This window comes from Sander lucioperca, chromosome 22, assembly GCF_008315115.2.
Source record: "Sander lucioperca isolate FBNREF2018 chromosome 22, SLUC_FBN_1.2, whole genome shotgun sequence".
Lineage (NCBI taxonomy): Eukaryota > Metazoa > Chordata > Actinopteri > Perciformes > Percidae > Sander > Sander lucioperca.
Genome location: NC_050194.1, coordinates 18,810,262 through 18,837,123, shown reverse-complemented (window position 1 = coordinate 18,837,123; position 26,862 = coordinate 18,810,262). Strand labels below are relative to the sequence as shown.

The following is a 26,862-nucleotide window of genomic DNA, read 5'->3' as shown; positions in this document are numbered from 1 at the left end:
TCATGGGTGGGCCAAATTCTCTGGGTGGGCAAAGCAGAGAAAGGGGAGGTAAACTTGCTCCTTATGACCTCATAAGGAGGAGATTCCAGATCGGCCCATCTGAGCTTTCATTTTCTTAAAGGCAGAGCAGGATACCCAGGGCTCGGTTTACACCTATCGCCATTTCTAGCCCCTGGGGAACCATAGGCAGGCTGGGGGAACTCATATTAATGTTAAAAAACCTCATAAAGTGACATTTTCATGCCATGGGACCTTTAAATTCCCATTTTAAAGGATTTTTTTAATGATATCTTCAATGTTCCTCAACACAGAACCAAGAAACCTCAGTCAAGTTTAAATGGTGTAGAAATCTGTCAGGGGCGCAAATCTAAACTATTGCAAATTCAGACTGCTATCTCATTGCAACTGAGAACAAACCACCAACAGTATACAGTACAACTAATTTAAACTGATGAATGTGAATTTTAGGCTCTGTGATTGGTCGTGTTTAGGCTTGTACATTTTACTTTTGTCCAATGATCTGGATGTTTTCTAACATTACTTTTGTGGACCTTCCACTGTTATTTTGTACTGATGAGTCACTTAACATCGTCAATGCAGAAAATGAACAGGACTTCCAGACCCCGAGACGGTTATAGGGATAAACCGCTAGAAAGCAAGCATGTGAACGAAAGTAAGAGCAACAAGGAAAGGTGAAGCTACATCTCCCTTGGTTACTGTATTATTAGAACTTTATAGATTGTATGAGCAGCCTTATGTCACCATACATCATGCATGCAAGCACACACTCACATATATCCCTCAGGTTCAGCCCTGCCCAGGGCATACAATCCAGTGTGAATGGTGTGATGCAGCACATCATTGGTTGCATCCATGAGCACAAAGCCCAGGAATAAATGTGCTGCCTCATCAGCCAGTGTTGGCAGGCCAGACCCAATTAATCACGCTCATGGGCACTTGTTGCTAGTCTGTCTATTAACACTGTGTATGCGTGCATGTTGTTATGCCTTTGGACTCCCACCCACTCAGTGACCTTTGGGAGAGTTCACCTAGTAGCACAAAGGGGGTAGGTTGGATAAATATACTTTTATTGGCACTTTTGGCTTCGCTCTCCACGGGAAGGCTTGCCGAAATAAGATCTGCTCTCTTATTTTCACTTATCAACTCAGTGTGAGAGAAGGATGGGGATGGACAAGAGATGAAGGGAGAAAGAGATCTAGACAGCATGAGGGCAAGAGATAGAGAGCATAAGGCTGAGTTGTTCAAAGGATTTGACCCAGTTGCCTGCGTACCCCATCGGCTGCTTATAAGTGGCTCACCTTGCCCGAGTGGAAAGTGAAGACGGCCTTGAACTTTCCCACTGCGCTGCACTGTTCCCCCCTCTCCAATGGCAAGCCCCTAAATTACAATTAATCCAAGCTGCAAACTTCCCTGCATTACTGCACTCATCCTCTTCTTAGACTCTCCCCATTACCTCATTCGGCATCAGCCTTAAATAACAATGTTGATATCAACACCTCTCATAAACCTGTCAGAGCATATAGCACAGAAATGAGTAGATAAGGAGAGAAAATTTATGATAGCAGTTTAATTGTTATTGGTGCCGCACCTTATGGGCAGCAGGACAAGAGTCCCTTAGAGAGAACTGAAAAATGTCCGTTACACACAAGAACTAAATGTGAAAGTAAGTACATTAACCTCAATAAGAAGAGGAATCCAGTGGCTTTAGCGACATTCATTCGAGAAACCTTGACTCTCAAACATTTATTCTTTCATGACAAAAAAATAAATGTTATAATGATTTCTGCCTTGACCCCAATACAATGCAGGTAAATGGAATTTTATTTGTGGTGCTAAAATAATTGAAAACTCAATTTCAACAGCAACTTCTCCCTTCAGAAACAGTATCCTCATTACTGTGGACAATCCACAGACCTCACTGTGAACAGTTTTTATTTTCAGTTGACACACTGAGGTCTGCAGATTGTCTAGCGTAACAAGGACATTGTTTTCTGAACGATGTGTTGCTGCAGTTTTTTACTACTGTGAGCACCTCAAATTAAATTCCATTGACATCCATTATAATAGGGTATAGGCATAAATCTCCTAAATTGATATCTCAAAACCTGGACAAATAAAACCAAAACAACTTGACCTTTCGACATAGAGTGTGCTTTTCGAAGTCAGTTCCACAGACTTCATACCCATCGACCAATGTAATACTTCAGTCATTAGTAAATTGTGCAGTTGAGTGAGTTGTGCAGTTGAGTGAGATGAACAAAAAGAGAAATGTATCTTTTAGATAAAACCGATGTTGACAAAAAAAGTTTTCCTTTGGGGACATAATTTGAAGTTGGAAAAAAGGTATTGCAGTGCAATAAATCACAGGATATCGCAATATGTTCAAAATCGCAATAAAATCGTATTGTGACATTAATATCGTGAACATATCGTATCGTGGGGCTTCTTGTGATTCCCACCCCTAGTAAATAACAGTAGTAGGAAAAAGCCTGACTGTTTCTGTTGATGCAGCAGTTTAGATCATAACCATAAAAACCAACCAGGAGACGATTTCCTTCTTGTTCATGTCATTGTTGAAGTGAGTGCACAGTACTTCCATTGTACTGTACCATCAATTATACGGGGAAACTATTGCTGTCAATCAATACACACATTTCCACAAGCTAATCCAATAAGAAAGCCATTGAGCCTTTGAAGCATGTAACCAAGTAGTTCCATTCAGGGCCGTCACCTGGTCTTTAGCTGCCTCGTGAGAAACAGGAATCTATAATGGGAGCTTGGTTCATGACAATATTTTATCTCATAGGCAACTCATAATAAAACGGTATAAGGACACAGGATATAATATAATAGGATATTGATAGGTTTGAATGTGAATTTGGTTAATCAATTTTACAATGAAATTAAGACTGTATAAAGCCAAAGGGCTGCTGTCTTCAGCAAAACTGTCAAATTGTATGTGATTAGAGGACCCATCTCATATGCATTTTTTTTTTTTCAGAAAATAAATGGTTATAAAAAATATCCATACTTACATAACTCTCACTGTGTGTTTTACAACATTATCTTGTACAGAGTGGATTAATCAATGGTGGGATTTCTCCAGTATGAGTAAATAGGCTTGATATTAAGAAAAGGTAGAGGAAGGATAGAGTATGTCATACTGGGCTCTGGGAAATTGTGTCTCACATTTTATATACAAAAAAAAAAAACTATCACGTGAATAATAAATAATGAAAATCATTAGTTGCAGCCCAGCCAATTATTGTTTTATTATTTAATCTTGCATTATTTAATGAGCACATTTGTAATGTAACTGTAAAGTAATGTAACAATCCTGACAAGTCCTTGTTTAAAAACTGCAGCTCACAAACTCATCCTGTGTCCCACTTTGCCTTATCTGACCTCAATCAGTCAACCACAGCTAATGGCCGACACTTTGCTCCTATTGCCCTGGCTGCCGGACACAGGCCACTCAGGAGGGTAGCGTGACTCCTCGTCACCCTCATTTACTTGGGTCCTGCTAACGAGGGATGACAAACAAGATGAGAAAGGAAGGTGTTGGGGAGCAGCTTAACAAGTCCTGTAATTACTCATTCACAACTCTTATCTTCCCTGCAGACTCTCCTATCGAACCGGACAGGACACGGCCAACTGCGACACATGCCGGAACAGTGCATGCATTATTTACAGGTTAGTGGCCATTCCTCTTCAAAGACACAATGATCCAAATGTGCCCTGTCCTTTCTCCTTGAGGGAAAGTGAACAGGTAGAAAAGGGATGGTGGAGACAAGGAGGGGAAGGGGAAAGACTAATGTGGATGCTGTTAGTGAGCACATGAGGAGATGTATGACATTTACACACCACTGTCTCTCTCTCTCTCAATCTGTACATCTTTGTCTGATTCCCCCGTTGTCTGTTCACACCCCTTCATTCACTGAAGGGTGTGTAGCAGGTGTAGGGTTGGCTAGATTAAGGGTGATAAAAGGGTACAAGGTTGAAAAGCAGAGAGGACACATACTATACAATGAGTGAGCACAGGGCCATGAAAGGTGAAATTAATTACCATCCAAGCATCATGAAATATCATCACTGTGTGCTGTTGCCAACTGAGCTTCTGCGTACTTTCAAATTCAGTTCAATTGATTTGACAACCAATACAGACGTGAGTCCAAAGTCATTAGTCTACCAAAGTACATAGTTCTCGCTCTATGAATGTACAGTATGTGTGTGTATGTCTGTGTAAATACTTTGCTGCCTCGGTTTCATTATCTATGTATAGCCTATGTCTTTATATGTGTGAAATGATTCGGAGACAAGAAGTTGATTTAGCGATTAGTCGGTCGGCAGAAAATTGATTGGCATCACTTTTGATCAGTAATTGTTTCATTAGCTTATTCAAAAAAAGTGACAAACATGTCTGGTTCCAGCTTCTCAGATGTGAAGATTTGCTGTTAAATAAATCTCTTTCAGTTTAGGACAGGTGGTCATTTTGGGCTCTGGTCAACATCTTATAATTTAGCCTGTTTGACAACAATCAAATCAAAAGTCATTAGTTTTGCAGGTATTTGGGTCATAAACCAAAGTATTGTATTTGACGTGACCTGATCATAGTTTCCAGTTTGCTACCAGTTAGAATTACATGACACAACTTGTATGTGCATATGTGTATGTGTCTGGCTGTTTCTCCGTTTGGTTCTTAGAAAAGGTATGATTTTAACTGTCAAAAAGAAAAGGAAGGGTAAAAAAGATGAGAAGGAGTAGGAGGGTGAGAAATGATCAATATAACAGTTTTTAGTAGACATTGCAGTTCCACTCAGTCTGCATTTCACCTCTGAAGAGCCATTTAAATACTTTTCTATCTACTGCTCTCAATAACTGATAAGCCTCTGGCCAAACTTCAATTGGTTCCTAAAAATGAATGATCAAGGCACAGCTCTGTTCCCTCTGATGTTTGAGCATCCTGTCGCAAAGCGGTGTATTTAAATTGCAGCAGGACCCCTGCATGGCCGCAGGGTGGACAACAAGAACGGTCGCTTTTACAACAATTCAATGACGACAAGATGAAGTGAGGTGAGCTGATTTATGGCACATGATGTGAAGGGCACTGGAAGAGCACAACATGGCATGGGGGAATTAAGAGGCAATGGATTGAGTATCGGGTTAAAGGATGGATGACATAGGCCAGACTGCTGAGATGGAAGCTCGCCTGGTATTGTAAATTAGTCAGCACCATGGTTAATGGAAACTCTGTGTGACTTGGCCCTGGGGAAGAGAAGGCCCCGCTCCCTCTGGTCTACCTAGCCTCCATCTTTGCATGCCTGAGTAAAGACCAACTGTGCTTGCCCTGCTGTGCCAGCCTCTGCAGACTCTAGACAAGTTTGCTAACCATCCCTCAAAATCTGTGAGCACAAACTGCATTGTGATAACACGTCTAAATTCACAAAATATGAGCAATTCCATTCTATGGGTTCTTTTTGTCAAGATATTCCTGGCAGCTCAGAGTGTACCTATACTCATCACTGGCGTGTTGGGAAAGGTGTTCCATTTATACATTGCCATGACCTGAATTCCCAATGAGGGTTTAAAATATGCAAAATGCAGGTTGCAATAAAAGCTATGATTAATTGTACCCATTGGAATATGAGCCAATTATACATACTGTACGTGTCATTGAGTTGTCCAACATATCCGTCTTATCTAGATTTTTTTGACCTGCGCTTGAAAATCCCCAGGAAGAAACTGATTTATATTTATTTTATTATATTAAAATAGAAAAGTGTCACAGGCGAAGTCAGGTCAGAGTTGTCCCTTGACTTGGTTGGTGCTAAACATGCACACACAATGACAACTGTCTTCAAACAGGCGCTATAATAACATCAAAACTCCACATTTGGCTTCCTAGATGTGCCACAATCAATTGAAATGCTTCATCTGTGGAGGAAGTGCAGAAAACAGAAACTCAATACAACATAGAAGGCACGTTTGTGATAAACTGTGCCGGTGCCTGGCAAGGTTTCAACTTGATAAAAGGGCAGAAATTTCTAAGTGAGATGTTTGAAATCTGTTAAATTGACCCGAGTTCTCCTTTAAGAGACTCGCTTGGCATGGTAAATTGTGTTGATTGGACACAGAATCAAATATAGCAGTTGTATTCACACAGGCAAGAGGATTAAATGGCAATCTAATTACTTAGATCTCCATGAAAACAACCTCTCCGGAGGTGGAGGAACACAGGATAGGAGGATAGGAAGCAGAGCTATGAAGGAACACACATTGTACGTGGGAAGAATAGCTGTCTATAATCTATTAGAATTTTTTGTGAGTATGTTCATGTCTTTGTGCCATGGCCAAACCCCTAACTCTTGTGTTTATGATGTAGCTGGTCTCATGACCGGAATGGACATATGTGTCCATAAATCATTTTAACGCAGCCCAATAAGGAGCCAGCCATGCACTCTTCAGCATGATCAATTTGTCCAAGGGTATATAGCATCATCTCAAGGTCCATCTTAAACTCAGTCGGTCTTTATTTTATCCTCCCTCAATAACTTTCCCTCAGCTTCTCCAGAATACGTTGTCTTCTCCTAACAGCTAAAAGTGCGTGTTCAAATGAACCCAGGGTTTCAATGCTTAATACAACGTGCATGACGTTGAAACAGAACAGGTGAGAAAGGGATGAAGAGATAATTGCAAAACATTCCTTCTTGCCAGATGATGTAATATCTGTAACTGAGAAAGGTGGGGAAGAATGGGGGAAAAAAGGAAAGAAGTCAGAGAGACAAACACAGAGAGAGGCTGGATGGAAAGAAGATGAGACGGACAGGATGGTGCCAAAGAGCTGGGGATTTGAAATGCATTCCACTTATTTCAAAACCACAGGCATTAAGTCGTGATGTGTTTTGACGCAGCAACCCTGTAATCTCATTTTCCTCACATTGCATTTATATGGGCTAATGTGCTGATTAAACAGGGAGATAGATTTAAGTAGTTGTGTGATTAAGGAAAGCGATTGGGGAGGTCCCTACTACTGGGTATGATTGTACACAATGGACTATAGTTATTTCGCATCAGTCCAATTTTGTCATTAGCTTGCAAGTCTTGCAATTAATTCAGCAACATCTGATCATTAAACTCACTATCTGTTTGTAAAACATTCTTTGATTAAAACTGCAGTGCAAATAATACAATATAAAAAAAAAGGAATGGGTATTTAAAACGAAGAAAAAAATATCTTATCTATTATGCAAAGCTATGAAAATCAATTTAGCATTGCTAAAGGCTGAAAAACTGATTACATTATAACATATACTGAGCAGCAAGGCTGTCCTGCCGCACGACTCTGCACGGGGACGATATCTCTTTCTGTGCAAGCATAATGATGTTTTCCAACATGGTGGCAAGATGGTTACCATAGCTACAAAAGTGATCCTCGGTAGGACAGACAGTGTGAAGGGACAGTGAGGACAGTCAGGAAGAGCACATTCACACTCGGGGAAGATAAGGCAACAAAAAGGAAAGCAGGGTGAGAATGTGAAGCAGGGAGGCTGAGAGAGGACAAAGGTGAGGGCGAGAGATAAAGACTCACAGATGTTTAAAGTGGGGTAAAGGTGAGAGGTGTATGTCGATGAATGAGTTGAGTTTCTCCCCCCCCCCTGCATGTATATACACTTTTTAGAGAGCAGGAACATGACAGGAAAAGAGTGGGAGTGAGGGTGAGAGAGAGACAATAAAAGAGTCAGAACAAGTGGGAGAGAGAGGTTAAAGACTGATAAGGTCCAAAGTGCCTTCTTCAATTTGTTCTGATCCAACAACTCACCCAGGGGAGCAGCAGCTAGGGGACAGGAAAATGCCAACAAAATTCACTTTCAGCTAAAAATCTAAATGTGGAGCGACGTAGCAGGGCCCGTGGCAGTTTCATAAGGAGGTGCTGATAACTGGGCCGGGTAGCGACTAATACATTTTTTAATAAAAGGACTTTGGAGTGTGTTTCAAAGATGAGAAGATTATCTTTTGACTTTTTTTTCATATGACGTTATGCAGATTGTTTTTCCTTTCTTTTCAGTTACATTTACATTTTCTTGCTATGCTGTTCCTAATCCACTAAGGCCACTTCATCTCTTGATTGTTTGATTCTCCTGGCAGATTGAAAGCTGTGTTTTTGATACGAGTATTTAAAGAATAGATTTAGCTTCAAAAAAATTGCTCCGGCCAAGATAAAATAAACAGCTACCAGGACTACTGTTGTGTTCATAGCATCATGAATTTACAGTTTGTTAAAATATGTACACTGAGGATCTTTGCGAGAGTGTGTTTAAGGATTTAGTCTGAATACAATACAGCTATGGAGACTTATTAAGTCTCAAAAATACAGGTAGCATGTGAACTTGAAAGGGCACTCAAATGATTGCAGCTGAATAATAATTTATAATCTGACGTCACATACATGGTATCAAGCGGAATTAGTGGTGTTAATGCGTAAACGTGTCAGATGAGGCAAGAAAACATGTTTAATAAAGGCTAGAAATTGAGATGTACAAACAGGGTTTCTGCGTATGAGCTCAGATGGAAGTGTAAACTTTTATCTTTTGAAAATCATGTCATGACACTTGTGTTTGACTGTATAGTGTAGCATTGGATCTGACAAGCAATGTGACAGAGAGGGAGGGATTGACACGCAACAAAAGCACATCAACCTTGCGATGTTCACAATGTTGTTTGAACCATCAATTCGAGACTGCTCTCACAGGTTAAACCCTGGTCATTTTACTCAAGATCTGGCTCTACAGCTGAGGTTTAAACATATCACTGCTACGTAATTGTACCAGCCATGTTGGTTTTTCTTAACCGTGATGGTGATATTTCTTAATCTTAAACAAGTACTACTTTCATATGTTAAAATGTTGTTTAAAGCCTCTTTCTTTATTTAATAGACCACCTTGATATAATACTTGATGTAATACTTTTAAGCATCTCTGAGATTTAAAAAAAGAGTTATATTTAAGGTTAGAAAGGGATGCAGATGAACACAAATATCTACTGCAAGGTTAATAAGTAAGTAATCTATATCCATGATGTTCCACTTCGGGGATTGCTCCGTTGCTGCCGGAAATTCTGCCGGATTTCACTCTTTTCGGCCAGATGTCCGGTACCTTCCGCTTACTTCGTGTTGGAATTTTAAACTCTAGTAAATTTATGAGGACTATTGCTCCAAAGATCTCTGCAGGGTAATCAAGACAGCTAGCTAGATAATCTGTCCAATCTGAGTTTTCTGTTGCATGACTAAAACAACTTTTGAACGTACACGTTCCACCAAAACAAGTTCCTTCCCGAGGCTATTTTGCAGCGGTGCTTAACGCCGCTCATGACAATTGTGACTGGTTTAAAGAAATGCCAATAAACCAGAGTACGTTTTTCCCCATTACGGAATTCTGTGTGGACTAGCCAGACCCTCCTACGCAGCGCTGTGGAGGAAGGTCTGGCAAATCGAGACTAAAGAAGTAAGTAATAAGTAAGATAGACAAGTAATTCTAAAATAATTCCAAAGTAACTATAAAGTGTACATTTTATCCTATATAAGCACATACAAAATACACTGATAATGTACAGTATACCCCCAGAGCATAGTTTGAAAATATATCTACTGATGTACCAATAATGTAGTTTTTTTAATTTTTCAGGTTAAGTGGCTTTTGTCCATGCGGGGCAATAACCTCGAGCTATGGATGCACAGCAACAACTCAGCAGTATTAGGCTTACACTGAAGAGCAGGGGAAATACTTTCATAGTTTTGTGTGTGTGTGTGTGTGTGTGTGTGTGTGTGTGTGTGTGTGTGTGTGTGTGTGTGTGTGTGTGTGTGTGTGTGTGTGTGTGTGACACACTCGACACACTGTGCGTCCGTTTTTCATTGCAGATTTTAGTACCGCCTCAGCGTGGCTGGTCGTCTTATATGCCGGCTCGACGCACACACCAGCGCACAAGTATAACATCAGGCCACTTGAGCTTGTTTTACAGTTCTGTGGAGGCTCCACACAGAGCTTTCGCCGTAGCCTATGTAAGTGGCCTGATGTTTATACTTGTACGCTGGTGTGTGCGTCGAGCCAGCATGTGTGTGTGTGTGTACGTAGGCTACGGCGAAAGCTCTGCCTGGAGCCTCCACAGAACTGTAAAACAAGCGGCGCCGCAGTAAACTGCCGTGACCTAACGCGACACACACACAGAACGTCGAAGGTGTGTTGTTGTTGCCACAACCAGAAGACCTGTTAGCAGGTACCAGGGACTTTTTTTCGTAATGGAAAAACAAAAAAGGCGAGTAGAGTCGAGGCGAGTTGAGCAGGTACCATGTAATGGAAAAGCGCCATAAGTACAACCCTTTTGAACCATGCGCCTGGCCAGGCGCTTTACGCCGTGCACTTAGATTGTTAAAATAGGGCGCCTAGTTCTGTTTCATTCAAGTAATTCAAGTTTCTTTTTTAAGAAAAAGTGAAATACTGTGTACACTTTTTTACCCACAGTGTGACACCACCACTCATTAAAACACACATTCATCTCTAAATGATCACAGAATCCTTTGATGCTGTGTTACTACGGTTATTCGAGCTGCAAGAGCCTGTTAATTTTGTAGCCCATGAATTACATTTAATATGTGATCTTGAGTTTGACTTCAGAAGGCATCATGAACTTATTATACATCATGACGCTGAGGGCTGTGTTCACACATGTAGTTCAGTTCCCTCGGGCCTGACCAAAGGAAAAAAACAACATTGTGAGACAAATGAAATCAACAGTAAGAAAGCATCAACAAAAAGAATCAGTAAATGTAAGATAGTGAAAAGATAATAAAATCCAAAGTAGACTAAATAAAACAGGACAAATCATAAAAAGGTCAGATAAGAGAATGTTTAAAGTGGAAGGATTTTAGGAATTTAGCAAGAATGTTTTAACACCAACTCTGACCGCAACAGTTCAATAACCATGAGAGATGGTGGAGGGTACATTCTGGGGCGTACACAGGGGGGCTAGGAGGTCTCAATTAAATTATGAAACGAGAAATCTTAAAATCCATTCTAAATTTGATTGGAGGCCAGTGCAGGGTAAAAAAAGGGAGTACTGTGGTCTATTTACCAGGCTCCTGCTAAAAGCCCGGCTTCTGAATTTTCGACCAATTGTATGCTAGAAGGAATTTAAATAGTTTGACTAAAGAGAGCTATAGTCAAATAGGGGTGGGAAAAATAATCGATTCTTAGATGCATTGCGATTCTCTCTAGAACAATTTGATTATCAATTCTGATAAGTTAATAATCAATTATTTCTTTTATTTAAGATTTTTTTTTTTTGTGTTGATTTTTATTTAAAAGTTACTGTCTCCAGACAAGTACAAATCAGAAAACAGAGTGACTGAAAGAGGATGGGATAATGGACAACAACTTAGAGTTTAGGCAGAAAAAAACACAGAAAAATGGCCAAAAGGATAATACAATAAGACATACATAAAATAATTAGGCAAAACACATATAGGCTGTCCATCTACTTTATCACATTACATCTGACCACCTCATGTTTCATGTTCTAAGAAGCCAATTATCCACCTTTAAACATGACTGAGGCTCTGACATGGAAGATTACTGTGAGAGAAGGTGACTTTCACAAGCACGTTTAAGGCTTAAGCATGGAACGACTACCAAACAAAAACCTCAGTAGACAAAACATTTCATTAAAACTTGTGTGTCACAAATATTGTATATATCAAAATCTAAGTTTTGTCTAGCTGCTTTGTCTAGGAAGTGATTAGCAAACTGAGTAGCAAACTCAGATTTATATGTATATTTTTTTAAATCACGCATGGAAATGTACATTAAAAAACTGTTGCATCGAGATGCATCGGTAATCGGTTTAGAATCGAATCGTTGGCCTCTGAATCGGAATCGAATCGAAAAGTGCCAAGAGATTCCCACCCCTACAGTCAAAGAATACATTTCATTTTGTAGATGTTACTGAGTTGACTGAGTGAGATAACTCAGGACAAATGTATATGGCTAATGGTCAAAAAGGAATTATCAGCCAATCAAAAGCCTACACAGTCATTACGTGCGCAGGGCTAAACACAAGATGTGGAAGTATGCGGTCATTGGTCAGTTTCAGTGACCTATGGTGCATGATCAGCACTACATGAACTCTTCTTGTCATTAATTCTAGTTTGTTACGCTGCACAAGGCTGGAAGTGAACAAAGCCTAATTTACTAATACACAAATACAACCGTTTCCACATGTAGTCAACCTTGCATGCAAACACACAAACTCTAACAGACTTCACAGAGAGTAAAGAGAATTTGTAACAGTTTAATTAACTACCTGTGATTTATTGCTAATGCTGCAGTGTTCTTGGCCCAGTGTAAAGGCCTGAGTCAAAGAAATGTGCTGAGTGTCTCTGGTTCAGCACCCAACATTCACTTGAGTCACTGTCAGACACCCTTCTTACATCAAGCATCAAAGTACATAGTAAAGACTGAGGTATTTTAATGTGACACCATATTTGAAATTGTCCCACCTTCAAATTCTCATGTGTATGGTCTGGAAATTATTATTTTGCTAGGCTTTGAGATGCAGCCAGAATAATCTGCACCTACAGCTCACCTCTAGTGTAATACTAATCATAACCAACATCCAGTACTTTGTGATGAAATTCTATTCAATGCAGATTTTATGCAGTCGTTCTTTAAAAATCTCTTAAAAAAGCAGCAACAGACAATCATTACAGATGCCTTGTATTTCAATCAGATCCCAGCTCACCATGCCACTGTATAATCTCTCAGAATGGTAAATGGTAAAGCAGCAAGCAAACTGCAGTATTCATGAATCCATGTGGATCCTGCTGCCATTATGCAAGTCTCTCACTCAGAGTCCCCACCAGCCAGACTTTAGGCTAGTGGCTGAAGGAAGGTTTAGCAGATTAAAGTCCCTCTACACGTACCACAGCTAAGGCTGTAATCTGAGTTTCACTTAGCAGAACCTAGTAGTCAGATGTGCGCGGGCGTGGGATTACAATGATGGCTGGTCCACATAAATCCCCTAGCACCCTGAGGAAACTTGGAGTACAACTAAAAGGAAAAGACTGTGTTTGTGTACAAAAACCAACATATTAATTAATTCTGCATCCCCATTACCTTTAGCTGACGTTGTAATGTTGTGCAGGGATCAAAGCAACATGATATAAACTAAAATCCTAAAAGGCTTACATCAATACGCAGGCTCTGATCTCAGTTTTAGAAAAGCAAATGATCTTTGGTTCAACACCCTCTCCAGTGACCCAGCACTCTTCACTGGGAAAAATACTAATGGGCTTCCCTCTCGCTTTATGAATCTCTTTAAGAATACAAATAACAAAAACAACAGCAGCAGCCACAGCCAAAGTGGGAAAACCAGATGCTATCAAATACAGTCTGTATTAGGAGATTTTACTGGGAAATAAGAATGGAGTAAGCAAGAAATGTAGGTTGCTTTAGCAATGCTGTGACAGATGCCTGTGCATGGGTCAATGACAACAGGCCAAAACGTAGATACTTAATATTGTTAGAGAGGGATTGTGGCTGTCAAAACATGTCAAGATTAAAAGAAGCATGAAGGGGAAAGAAACCTGAGTGGTTTTAGTGTCGATGAGGGAAGAATATACATGGTAAATTCAGATTAAGTACTCAAATAATTGCTAGGTTTACAGCCTGTTCAAAGAAGTAAAGGCAGGTTCAAAATAAGGAGTATGGTCTAGCTAAACCGCCTATCTATTCTTGGATAGGGGAAAAAGACACACTGGCTTGTTTGTATTTCTTTAAACCAATCACAATCCTCCTAGGCGGCGCTAACCCCCAATAGCGGCGATAGCGAGAGGTGAGGAACATCCGATGTCAGGCTTTGTCCCAGCAATGTACATCTATTGAGCCCGACTTCATGGAAATGACAGGGATTATTGTAGCATCGTAGGCTTTAATGTGACTCATAAGAAGACAGTGTTTCGGTTGCATTAACAGCAACAAGCAGCAACAGTAAATTAATACAGCAAGCGGTAATATAAATGAGAAAACAGAGAGGCTTTCCACTAAAGTATAATAAAAATATATAATAGCTTATATATAGCATGTATTGTAATAGCATGTGGATGAGGTGGTGTTAATACAGCAGTTAGCTAGTGTTTAAGCTGATCGTGCATCTCTGTTTTTTGCTGCAGTGTGGAGCTTGACTTCAAGCAGCAGGAGGACAAGCTGCAGCCGCTGATGATGAGGCTGTGCCCTACTGACGACGGCCACTTTGCCTCCCTGCCTTACCCCCAGGAGGCCTTCACATCCACCCCAAAACGCAAGTCCAAAGCGGACTCCAAGAAGCATGCTCGCTGGAAACTTTGGTTCCTGTGAAAACACAGAGGGCCGCCTCCCCACTACTGATGCACAGGATTTATGTGTCCGGATGGTCGTCCATTTTTGTTCAGTTTATCCATCATCTTCTGTTTTATCACATCTCCTTGGCTTTTTGCAGACCTGGTAACCAGTATTAATGGAGAGCTCCACCACTGGATACTGAGCCCCTTCTCAGAGATGACAGGATGTGTAGTGGGACACAAGTGTGGATTCCATGGAAAATTCAAAATGTCATGCTTACCAAAAATGGATTCAGAGTTATTTTGAACTAATTTCTTCAAACAGGGTGTGAAATTACACCAGGGCAACATATTTGGAGATCAGCAAGGTGAGAAGATGAATTTGATATCCCTCTGTCTATTTGCATATATTTTTCTAGCTGACGTCTATTCTATGATAATGGTTCAGTGATCGTCACATTTCTATTCACCAGTTGGGACTTTGTCTTTCTTCCCAGCCTCCAGGAGAGGTTGGCAATTCTGAGGTCGACATCGACAGCATATCGCCGTACTGCAAAGCACAATTAACACTGTTCAGGATACATTTTCTCCAGAGGAATTAAAAAGAACTATTTTGAGTAATAACTCACACATGTAGATCACCTACTGACCATGACTCATTGAAGACTTTCATAACATCTAAAGAAGAGACTTAAAGGACAAAGAAGTCAGAGATGTTTATTGGAGTTCTATGATCAACTTTCTATCCATCTCTAAAATGTCTCCTTGAATCAACTGACTTTGAAGTAAAGAATGAATAAATAACACTTATTTTCTTAATAACATTTGCAAAGTTAGATGTCAATGTAATTTTTTCTATCTAAATATATATCTATATACATTCACTTTAAGGTTTAGTGGGAAATAGTCATTTGAGCTGCAGTGACAGGGGCTGTACATTTAAAAAACTACAGTGCATAGGAGGATCATTTCTGATTCTTAATTGCTCTTTATACATTCTTACTAACCTCACAGTGCACATGGTCATTGAAACCCAATACTCTAAAGTAAGTCTAGGCAATCAAACTTCATCAGTATAAAACTATAGAGAGTTCTGGCTCAACACACAGAAAACTATGTTTAAAGATACTTTATTGTTTCAGTCACAAAACCAAGTATAATACATAATTGTTGGTTCTTAGCACATGTAAGCAGTAACAGAAGATAGCTGTGATTGTATTGCTGCAGTATCCTGCATCAGCTACTTCATTAGCTACTGAAACCAAGCCAGAAAGACTGAATGTGCCACTTCTGATCACAACCAGGGCTTCTACAGTGCAGGGTGACAGGCGTGTAGCCTTGCATGCTTTTTACAACAATCGGATTTTGCAGGATATTTTCTAGCTTTTAAAGAAACATTTCTAAAGAGAATGACAAAAAAGTTTTGTTTTCCCCCTCACCCTTTGTTTTATTACTAGCTCCTGCTCATCGCTTACCATCTATTCAACTGTAAAGTAAAAACTCATGTAGTAGCTCTATTCAGGGTTCAGAGACTATGTACAGCCAAAATAATATTTGCATTTACTATATATAAATATATATTGTATAGCATCAAATAGGGCTGATACCATTTTAATGAGTGGGAAAGCAGCCAGAATCTAAAAGAAACCATTACGTTAACAGCGCCTGCAGAGGCATGAAACCGAAGTCACTCTCAAACCCCAAAACACTGCTGCAAAAGACAGGAAATGCGCCAAAGTGGTTTCAAGGGCATAAAAGAAGCATATTTATCTACTGTCACAACAATACCTTGCAAACTACTAGACATCACTGGTTTGACCTTCACAAGCTCTAACATGCTGCTTCCTGTTGGCTACGTGTGACTCACACCTCCACTCTTGTACATGCAGAGTAGGTTTCTTTCCGTAGTTGCTGTAGCATCAAGAGAGAAATAGTTGTTTATCTGTACCTTAATGAAGTGCAATTGATTTAATATGTGCAATACTGTGTATTTTATACTGTTATTTAAAAAGAAAAAAGAAAAAGAAAATATGAAAAATAAAAACAGACATCTACACAGCTCTCAAAGTCTAGAGAAGACTGATTATCATTTGCGTAGCATAGTGAGTTGCATAGTAGGTTGTTACTTTCATCAAGGCAAATACCAGTTATAGGGTCGGCTCACCCAAATTACAAAAAAATATATTTTCTCAGGTATCTCTGATGGTATCAAGCAGTTAATATTACATTTGTTAAGGATTGTGAGGTCTGAATTATCAAGTTTCTGTTAAGATACGCTTTCTTTTGAAATTTATAAATGTAATTATTTTCAATGCTGTGAGCACCACAAGTGAAATGTCATTCACCTCAAATTGCAATGATGTGTCCGCAGAAATCTCAAGAGACAAATATATCAACATTTGGGCAAAAAAAACTAAAACTATATGCAGTGATAAACACTACTATGTGAAGAAATATGTTATTTTGTGAACCAACCCTGTAATTAAGGATTTCACTTAAGCTTAGTTTGAAAATTCTGTATGCAAAACAATCAACTCTACAATCTTATGTGATGAAAAGAGGGAAATAAGGCTGAAAATGAACCTAAAATCAGGCTTGCATCTCTTTGATGTAGTGGGGCGGCACAACACGAGAGCAGAATAAAACAGAGGGATAAACAGCAAAGGGCTTCTGGTGCACACAGTCAACTTGCCTTAAAACCTATGTGTGCGTACATGCAACTACCTGATGTTGCCGCAGACCAGAAATGAGGTGAAACCATGAGGTAAACTGGGGACAAAGCTCTGAGTAAATGCCCCAGAGATCAGAGTCACCCTCACAAGGATGCATAAAGCTGCAAGAACCAATGTTGCTCAATGGCAACACTGCCCCCCCACCCCTTATCCGTAGCAGGGCCATCTCCACAGGACTTCCCCCGGGTGGAAGTTTACAGCAGAGTGCTAAGGGTACAAACAAGACAACCAGCGCAGCTTCATGTCTCACATTCTTACACCTTTTAACCGCAGTCCTCTGTGGTTTGAAGGTGGTGAGCATCCCCACGTGAGTCCCAGTGGTTTCCACACAGCATTAACACATGTACAATATGACATGAGTTGTCGCAGGGTCAATAAACCCAGGAGGACGCTCAGTCAAAGTTTCAGCACAGGAGAGGAGAGGTGCAGCGAATGAGTGATAAGTGCACATTTGAGACATTATGATGCAGTGCCATATCTCACTATGCTTCTTTTCTGTAAGAGCTCTGCAGCAGTCTGACCAGCAGGAGAGAGAGAGACGATACGGAGAGAAGACAGAGAGAGAGAAGCAAGGAGCTTCTTAGAAATATTTGGACAGAAAGAGATATAAAGACAGAGATAGAGAGTGAGTGATACAGAGAGCCATGGATACAGGGAGGATTCTGATCTGAATAGACGTCATTGAGAAGGCTTTGTTGCAATATATTCGGTCAGTGAGTACATTCAGCAAAAAACGAGCTTCAGTCCCCTATTAGCCGGTCAGCTCCATACTGTCAATCAATAGCACAAGTCCTTCCCCTGCAGCTTTCCACTCCATTCCTTCTGCACACTGCAGGAAAATCGGCAGGATTACGACGAAGCACTGCAGCCAACTATCACCACAACCTGTTGTGGGTTGGTCCTCAAACCTACAACTATGAAAAGTTTAATAGGTCATTTAGACAACATTAAAGTTAAGCTTACTGTCTTGCAATGTTTCCAATACATCCTCAGGTCTGTTAGGTATACCATAGAATTCATTTGAGGTGTTTTCTGACAATACATAACAAAATATGCAATGGTCAGTATTGCTAACATGACAAAGAAGAAAAAACAAGGTTTGTTTCATTGATTTGGTTGGAACTTTAAAAGCAGACGACAAGTGTGTAACACACAGATTTTTCTAGCTGGAGCTTCCTACCCATGTGTATCTGCAAGGCTCATCCAGAAGCTTAAAACTAGAGGAAAAATGTAATTCAAGGGCATAAAGGTAGAACTGACAGCAGGGACAGCCTAAATGTTTATACTACCATTCTAATATAAATGTATTCACAAGGACTCATCTCAACCTGTGCGAATGTGGACATGAATATAAAGATACAGCCCGCTGAGATGTCCAACGATGCAAATGTGTGGCGATGCTGTGTAAGTCGCTAACGGGCATAGCACTGCAGTGACAACACACAACAAAACAGACGCCCCCAAGCCGTCACTGTGATCATTCGCATCAACATTCTGTGTCCACCACCTCCATGGGAGAGGAAAAAAGAGAAAAGAAGAGAGAGAGAAAGGAGGGAGACAGAGTAGAAGATTAATGCATAAATCTAAATGTAAGAGGCTGCCACTCAGAAGAACAATGTCGGCGGTTGGCTGCGGTGTTGTGTGAGCAGCAGCGCACAATCTGCCTGCAGAGCAGGGAGCAATGCCCAGCAGCAGCAACAACAGTCCTCTTATTAGAAAGCTACAACCCTTCCAGCAGCGCTAACTAGGTCTCATAGCTGTTAAGAATTCACACCAACCTTATTGATCATTCAGTAGAGATTTGATGAGCTGCTTCAAACGCAGCTTCTGTCCCCAGGTACTATATACATATATGTATGTATATATACAGTGTTTGAGTGAAAGAGCCGTAGTGCTTTTAAAAAGACAAGGCTTTGATATGACCTCTAACTCACGTTGAGTAAAAGGACACTGCACACTGATGCCAACGATTATGCTGGTACTTAGAAATGTCAAGGCAATCAAGTACAGTGGCTAGTTTGCTAAAGAGGCGGCAGATGACAAAAGGTAGGGGTCAGTGGGGACAATAAAAGCAAGCTGTATTTAGGGGAGAGACATAAAATAGAGGGCAGCTGCAGCACATGTATACAAAGTAGATAGTTTCAATAGCCACAGGAGGTCATGGGTAGAGCAGTTTCATTAACCAGAAACGAGGCTGGTCTGCTTTCGCGCCATTCAGCAGCCACTGCTGGAAGCAGGGAACGCCATTGCACCTACACCACAGGGGGGATGCTGAAATGGATGCACTTAGTGTAATTCAGCAGAGAAGAGGCCTGCCTTCAGGAGCGTTGATAGCCTTTTAGACAAAGTGGTAGGTGTGTTCCATTTCTGAAATAATGTACATGATCAAAAGAAACTGCAGTGAAAAATAAAGGAAAAATGGCAGGAGCATTAGCATATCTAGCAGTGTACAACCTCTTTTGCAAATCCGACTTTTCAAAACTCTCTGACCATGAGCCAGACAGGACGGTGCAGAGCCTGTATCACTGGCCTAATAATGGATGGATTGGAGAGCTAGGGAGGGAGAGTTAGTGGGAGTCCTAGACCCCCTCCAGACAGCTGGCTGGGAGAGAATGGGCAGCAGGGAGACCTCGGCTCAACTCACAGCTTCATAAGCTTTACATTATGCAGAGCGACGCATGCTGCCGATCTATTACACAACAGAGGGCTCACCATTTGCGCAATTAGCTTGGTGCATTGCTAACATACCTTTAGACAGAGGGAAAGATGGAACAGAGGAACAGCTAGAGAATACCTGCTCTAAAAAGAGTGTATCTCCTTCATCATAAAACCTTGCATAAAAACTATATACGTTTATTACCCAAGTCTCACTTTCAAAGTCACATCACAAGCTACATGCAGCTCTAATGGATACAACAGGATGCAATAGAATGAGTCAGAGAATACAAAAGATGACATTCATTGGACTCTTTGACTCATGAAAATGGATACAGGCTTTGCCACGGAAATAAGGCGGACAGCATATTTATACTACGACTGATAAGTGCATTAATTGCAACCAAGCGCCTGCTGAGAGAGTGATTGAGAGAAGGATGCTGAACGGCACTGAAAGAGGTACAGTACACAGTTTGTGTGATAAGATTACAGCACAGATTATCAAAAATGGTCTCATAAGTGAGGGATCAGACAAACAAACAGGCAAAGACACACACAGAAAACATTATGATACGGCAAAAGCAAAACAAACACACAAACACACAGACTGGCACACAAACAACTGGCTGGAGAAAGATATGAGGAGACCAAACCCACTCTTAGATTGAGGTGGTGTGAAAGCATTCTGCCAAGGTAGACTTTACCTTTAATGCTTAATAGCTTTAGAAAGGAATTGGAGTTGCTGTGGGCCTGTGGGACTGTTAGTGTGTTCCATTTACCTCAAAACTTGAAAAGCTGGAGCCGGATTAGCCAGGTTAGCCATTGTTAGCAATACCAGTAGATAACAACGCATTGCGCTGTTTTTTGTGCATACAAACAGCAAGATTCAGTGAGACACAAATACGACAAAAGTGCTTAGAACTGTATGTTACTACAGCTTTCACTGCTGTTGATGCACGGGGCATCCATGTTGGATTTTGAGCTTGGGGTACTCGGAGGTTGTCCGACTTCCGAGCTCGGAACTCCGAGTTCAGGGGGCGTGTTTCCGACTTTGACCTCAGAAATTCCAACATACGAGTACAAACGGAACGCACTACTAAAGCTGTCTACACATGATAGGCGGCAAAACCGCTTTGCGTGGGCCGTTCCATTGATTTCCTATGGGGAGAGCGGATTTGCCGCTTTGTGCTGCGCTCAAAGTTCAAATTATTTCAACGTTGACCTAGTTTCCGCTGACCTGTCGAAAGCGCAACCAATGAGATATCAGCTGTCGTTATCTAGCGATGGGAAATAGCTTCCTTGCCACCCTTGATGACGAATACCTGCGCTGTGCTCTCTGCGCTTTGCTCTGCTTCCTACCTAGCGGTGCGCAGAGAGCAAATCGCTTATCATGTGTAGGCGGCTTAAGGTGGTTGTGGTACAGAGGCCTCTAAATTGGTGTGTGTGTGTGTGTGTGTGTGTGTGTGTGTGTGTGTTAACAAAAAGAAGAAGAAAAACAGAACTAAAGAGAGCTAGTTGTGGGTATACAGCTAAAAGCTGCAGAGAATCAGACAAACTTACGATGTGAGGGGAATCGCGGCCCATGGAAATTACCGTCCTGTTAACTGTCCTCAGCAGCTTCTCCATGACGATCTGCACGTGCCACTGGGTGGGACCCTGTGAAAAAATACAGTTATTACTTACATTTCCCACAACGACTATAAACACGTCTTCTAATTTTAAAATTACAATAGATTTTGAATGACTGATTGTTGAATGTCCGTGCAAACTGACAAGTCTAGGCAGAACCCTATAACCTCGTTTCCAAGTGGCTTTCTGTGATTCGGGTAAATGTCAAAGCTCCTCATGTACATTTGGCCAGTTGTCAGCGCAAATAAAAAAAAATACATCACCATGGAATAAGAGCCAAATTGCCAATAACTTCTTAAAAGCTAATTTCCAGACAATGTTGAAGTGGTGTACGGAGGAGATTCCTCCTCTAATTTCAAGAAATACACACAGCAATAGATCACCAAAAATCTGTTTGTTTCTTGGTCCATGGATCAACTTTCCACCATAATTCACTGAAATTTGTTTACATGTTTTCAATAAATTACTATTAACTAAAACTGCTTCTTTACTGCTTTTGGTGACATTACAAAACCAATTATATGTTGTACTTTATCAATAAATATGACACATGTTAATACTGCTTTCAAAAAACATATACTTTTGTTAAGAGACTTGACAAATACGACAATGCAGCCAAAATGGTTAATAAATTGTGAACCCTAGCATTTGGAGGGGGAAACACCCATGGAGCAGTTGTACAGTTGTCATAAGTGGGATGATTTTCCATGGACCTGCTTATTAGTGAGTTTGAGTTAGCGCAGGGCTGTTTCTCACGGTCTCTACCCATCTGTAGGGGAAATATTCTAAGCAGACCGAGCTCTGCAGCTTCAACCTAAACTTTCAATAATTTACACAGCTCTGCGGTTGAGGAACTCATGCACTCAGGTCTGTGCACATACGCACACACAAATATTCACACAAGCAAGTGTGACGCACATCTTTCGTGAAAACACAGACCCAGAGTTTTTTTTCTGGGCCCTTTATAAAAGTCCTACACAAACACAACACGTTTTAATCTATCTATTTAAATATACAATTAGATCTTTATTCCTAACAAGGTATAATTGTGTATTAACTTTGAAACTCAAGTGGACAAATCTGATTCCCTTCCATGTCTACGTGTGCATGGAAGTCTATGAAAGCATACAGTGCAGGTATAAAAGAGAGCAGGGCAGGGAGAGGACGCAGCACAAAGGCAGGGAGAGACAGAAGGAGTGTGAAAGGGAGAGCAAGTGGGAGATAATATTGAGCAGAGTGGAGTGTGGGAGGCGAGGTCGTCGTGATCAATGGCGAGGGGAGTCTGAGGGCCTGAGGGAGGACATCAGGAGTCTGGGCATGGAAGAGGTTGAAACACACTCGTGAAGCAGCTAAGTGTGTGTGTCTGTGTGTGTGTGTGTGTGTGTGTGTGTGTGTGTGTGTGTGTGTGTGTGTTATTATATGTGCACTGAGGTCTGAGGCTGATGCCTGAGTGTAAGGGATGTAAACATGTAATGGTAAGCTATTTTCTGCCACTTTATAAACTAAACAATGAATTCATTAATTGGAAAAACAATTAATAGATTAACCGATAAATGACAAAAAAAAAAAGCATTAGCTTTGACTGGCTACATAACTGGCTCTGTGATTGATTTACCATGTAGTAAAGAGTTCATCAACATGTTGTTGGAGCACGTTGTTGAATGATGTTGAAGATGGCCTTCTAGCCACACTGAGCAATGAATTACTGAACAAGGCCAACTCTACAGGTTAGTAAATTAACAGTGCTGTAAAAGGTGCTCCTGCCAGGGCATGCAGGGCAATAAAATACATTAAGAACAGCACACTGATTAGTAGGTATTCAGAAAAATAACCACAGTCGAAACAGCTTCTTCTTTATGCAGGGACTTCTGGATCTCCTTGTTATGCTATTAATTATCCCAGAGGGAAATAAATGTACATAAAGCTGGAGAGTTGTGTTCATTACCACATCCTTCCTGTAGAGCACCTCCAGGATGTCACTAAGCAGCTGGCAGCAAGCCTTCGGCTCCTCACGCTTCTCCAGGTGGAACTTCAGCTGGTCCGTCATCAGCGGCAGGAGGATCTCTCGGCAATCTGTAGGGACACCAGCAAATACACACAGTCACAACGTCGCTCAACACATGGGAGCAGATGATGGATCACACAAGGCAGAACAGCATATGCTCGCGAAACACTCGATGAAGAAGCATGCAGCTTGTTAATGGCTTCCTCACAGCTCAGAGGATTAAATTAAAAATAATGCACATAATGACTATTGATTAAACTGAATGAGGCAAAATCTTCTTAAATCCCTTGGAGTAGTCACAGTGCATCAGCATGAATGTCAGAACAAATAGCCAATCAGAGCCATACACATTGTCATAGGACAGCCAATAAAAAAAAAAACCTGGCTTAAAATATCAAGTAAGAAATTAAAGCTGCGAGCTGCATTGGACGGGCCCTCGGGCCTCTGCGCACGTCAGGGTTACTGGCGGATGCCGCTCCTTGCGACCGTGCATTTGCGCGGCACTCAGACACTGCAAATCATCAGCAATGAAAAGGGAACTCCCTGCTGAGTTCAATGATACCTCACACAAGACTCATACGTCATACAGTTCATTAGCTGTGAAAGGGGGCGTGGCCAAAACATATGGGTCGGGGCAAACCTTTACCAATAAAAAAGGAAGTCTCTGCTGAGTTCATTGATACCTCACATAAGACTCTACCTTAAACGGGTCACCAGTTATGAAAGGGGGCGTGGCATAGGGGGGCGGGCCAAACCATCAATGAATAAGGAACTCTCTGCTGAGTTCAATGATACTTCACACAAGTCTACATCAGACGGGTCATAAGTTATACAAAAGGGGCGTGGCTACATCATAGGGGGGCGGGTCAAACCATCACCAATCAAAAAGAAACTCTCTGCTGAGTTCAATGATACCTCACACAAGACTCTACCTTAGATGGGTCACCAGTTATGAAAGGGGCGTGGTTTAAGCATAGGAGGTGGGCCAAACCATCACCAATGAAGAAGGAACTCTGCTGAGTTCAATGATACCTCACACAAGGGTCTACATTAAACGGTTCAAATGTTATGAAAGGGGGTATGGCTTAAGCATAGGGGGCGGGCCAAACCATCACCAATGAAGAAGGAACTCTCTGCTGAGTTCAATGACACCTCACACAAGGGTCTACCTTAAACGGTAGAATTGTTATGAAAGGGGGCGTGGCCTGAGTAAGTGGGCATGGTCAAAGTATAGGGGGCAGCTCAGTATCCCATGCAGACCACACATTATAAGTTTCATGTAAATCGGATGATGTTTGTCATATAAGGCTGATTTTCTGTTGCCAGCTATGACCAAAAGTAAAAAAAAATTTGGCCAAATTGGACAATGTACTCTAAAGTTACAACAACTTCTTCGTTCTTCGATAAGTGCTCAAAATGACCGACACGGCACGCCCACACCGTTGGACGAAAAGTTTTGCTTTTAATAACTTTTCATCGTTAAGGTCTTTAGATGACACAGACCAAATTTGAAGTCAATCTGATGAAATCTCTAGTAGGAGTTTGTTAAAGTACAGCACCTTGACTCTTAGGCCTACTTCCTGTTGCCAGTAGGGGGCGCTATGACTTTGAGTAAATATCAGCCTTTATATCTCCTCAGGGTTGGACACTTATGAATCCTGAAATGTTTCGAGCCAATTGGACAATGTACACTCAAACTACACCCACTTCCTGTTTCGATGGCGAAACGCACAAAATAGCCATTTTTGTGCACCTATTCCCGAAACCCTTAAAATATGTACATTTTCACCAGGCTTGATGCAACTGCCAATTTTGGTGAGTTTTTGATTATGGTAAGCCCCTCAAAAAAGCGATTCATTTGCCGGAAGAAAGGATAGGAAAGGAAAGGAAGGAAGAATTCCTTCAGTTTCAATAGGGCCTTCGCCGCTGTCGGCGCTTGGGCCCTAAAAATGGCCATATTGATCCTTCTCCAATATTGACCACTGTTGTGGTACCCTTAATCAAAGCACTTAATCTGCTACTGCCCCAGTGGGTAACAGTTGTACTGTTGTGAATGTCAAGCCTTGTAATTTTGAAAAGAGATGAAAGAATCATGTATTCTTTATGTCCCTAATGCACCTAAAATAGCAAGTAAAGGCAGCAGAAAAACTTTCTTGCTAACTCTGTCAAAGTAACAGCTGCAATTAATTCAACACAACATGCAACCAAACCCAAGTTTGGCTGATGTTGACAGCAACATCAAAAAGTGAATTTCCATATGCAGAGGGTAGAGAATTTGGTTGGCAATTGGACATGGAGGACAGCAGAGATAAGCCAGAGAGTATTCTCATGGAAGGTAAACCTAAGGCAATCTGCCACAAAATTATCATATTTTTTATTAAACCTTCTGATTTCAATCTTAGTGGTGTATGTGTATGGGGGTCATATTTAAAGCCTAGGGACAAATACTGGAGTTAGGTTGGTTCAATAAAAAGATGGGGAGTATCCGTTAGGGGCGTTAGGTAAATATCTTTAAGATTGGTGAATAGAATATAAACTGATAACCCGTCTGCAAGAAAAGAAAAGACGTTAGAAATAAAACACCTCTCAATGACCTCATGCAGTGCGCTGACATTGTCTCCCAAACACAAAAGAGCAGCACACTGAGGGAAATCATCACCGATGCAGTGGCAGACTAAAGGGACTGCAGTATTCTTCAAATAATCTTTATGACGACATGGTGGAGAAAACCGCTGCTTTAAAGGGCCACTGAGCAATGGATTTCAATTCACAATCAATACAATCTCTCTGCTTCACAGATAGTTACAGCTTTAATAAGCCAATCAACTGGGACAAAATGAAACTCCCAATTTTATTACTCATTCACACACACACACACACACACACACACACACACACACACACACACACACCTCTTTGCTAATTGTCAATACTGCTCAAGGCCGAACAACGAAGAGCAGGATGTAACGCATAATGAATAGCATGAACTATACCCAGAGATATTAAACATGAATCCATTCAGTGTTATATATTCTCTGAATCCTTCTAAAGGAACTACATGTAAAATTGAGCAGTATGGATTTATTCAATGAAGATAGACGAAGAAAGAAAAAGGTGATACCTTCATCTCAACATGCAAAAAGAAAACAATGAAAAAAAAACAGCATTAACCATAAACCATAAGCCAGAGCTCCACATAGAGACCACGATAAGGCTCTTTAATAAAAGGGTAATTAATGCATTACATAGTAATTAGCAATTTAACAAAAAGACTCCTGGAGAATTTCATTTTTAATGACTCAGGCATTGATTGGTGCAGCAATTACACAATGATTCTCTTGCAGCAATCTAGGAGATCTCGTATAGCTGCTGGACTCCTTTTGAATGGCATTTAATAACATAATAAAAAAAAATGTACCTACTTAATAACATAATCTTAATAATAATTCCTTTAC

The 26,862-nt window shown here is 40.8% G+C and overlaps 2 protein-coding genes across 9 annotated transcripts in view; one reads left to right on the top strand and one right to left on the bottom strand.

The window, feature by feature from the left end:
• Positions 1 to 16,441, top strand: part of LOC116061082 (inhibitory synaptic factor 2A) — a 31,607-nt gene extending 15,166 nt beyond the window's left edge. Inside the window, exons 3-5 of one of the 2 annotated variants that reach the window (XR_004896303.1) lie at positions 3,643 to 3,714; positions 14,240 to 14,754; positions 14,884 to 16,441. Coding sequence is in view for 1 of the 2 variants with exons in the window: in XM_031314969.2 (XP_031170829.2) it covers positions 3,643 to 3,714; positions 14,240 to 14,423 (256 nt within the window). In the remaining variant the exon portion in view is untranslated. Of the gene's footprint in view, positions 1 to 3,642; positions 3,715 to 14,239 lie in introns of both variants that reach the window. The other variant, XM_031314969.2, reaches the window with a different exon arrangement.
• Positions 1 to 26,862, bottom strand: part of dock1 (dedicator of cytokinesis 1) — a 195,633-nt gene that overhangs the window by 94,777 nt on the left and 73,994 nt on the right. For all 7 annotated transcript variants that reach the window (XM_035997233.1, XM_035997234.1, XM_031314965.2 and 4 more), the window contains 2 exons: positions 23,348 to 23,475; positions 21,334 to 21,429 (listed from right to left, as the gene is read on the bottom strand). In XM_035997233.1, the coding sequence (XP_035853126.1) occupies positions 21,334 to 21,429; positions 23,348 to 23,475 (224 nt within the window). The remainder of the gene's footprint in view (positions 1 to 21,333; positions 21,430 to 23,347; positions 23,476 to 26,862) is intronic.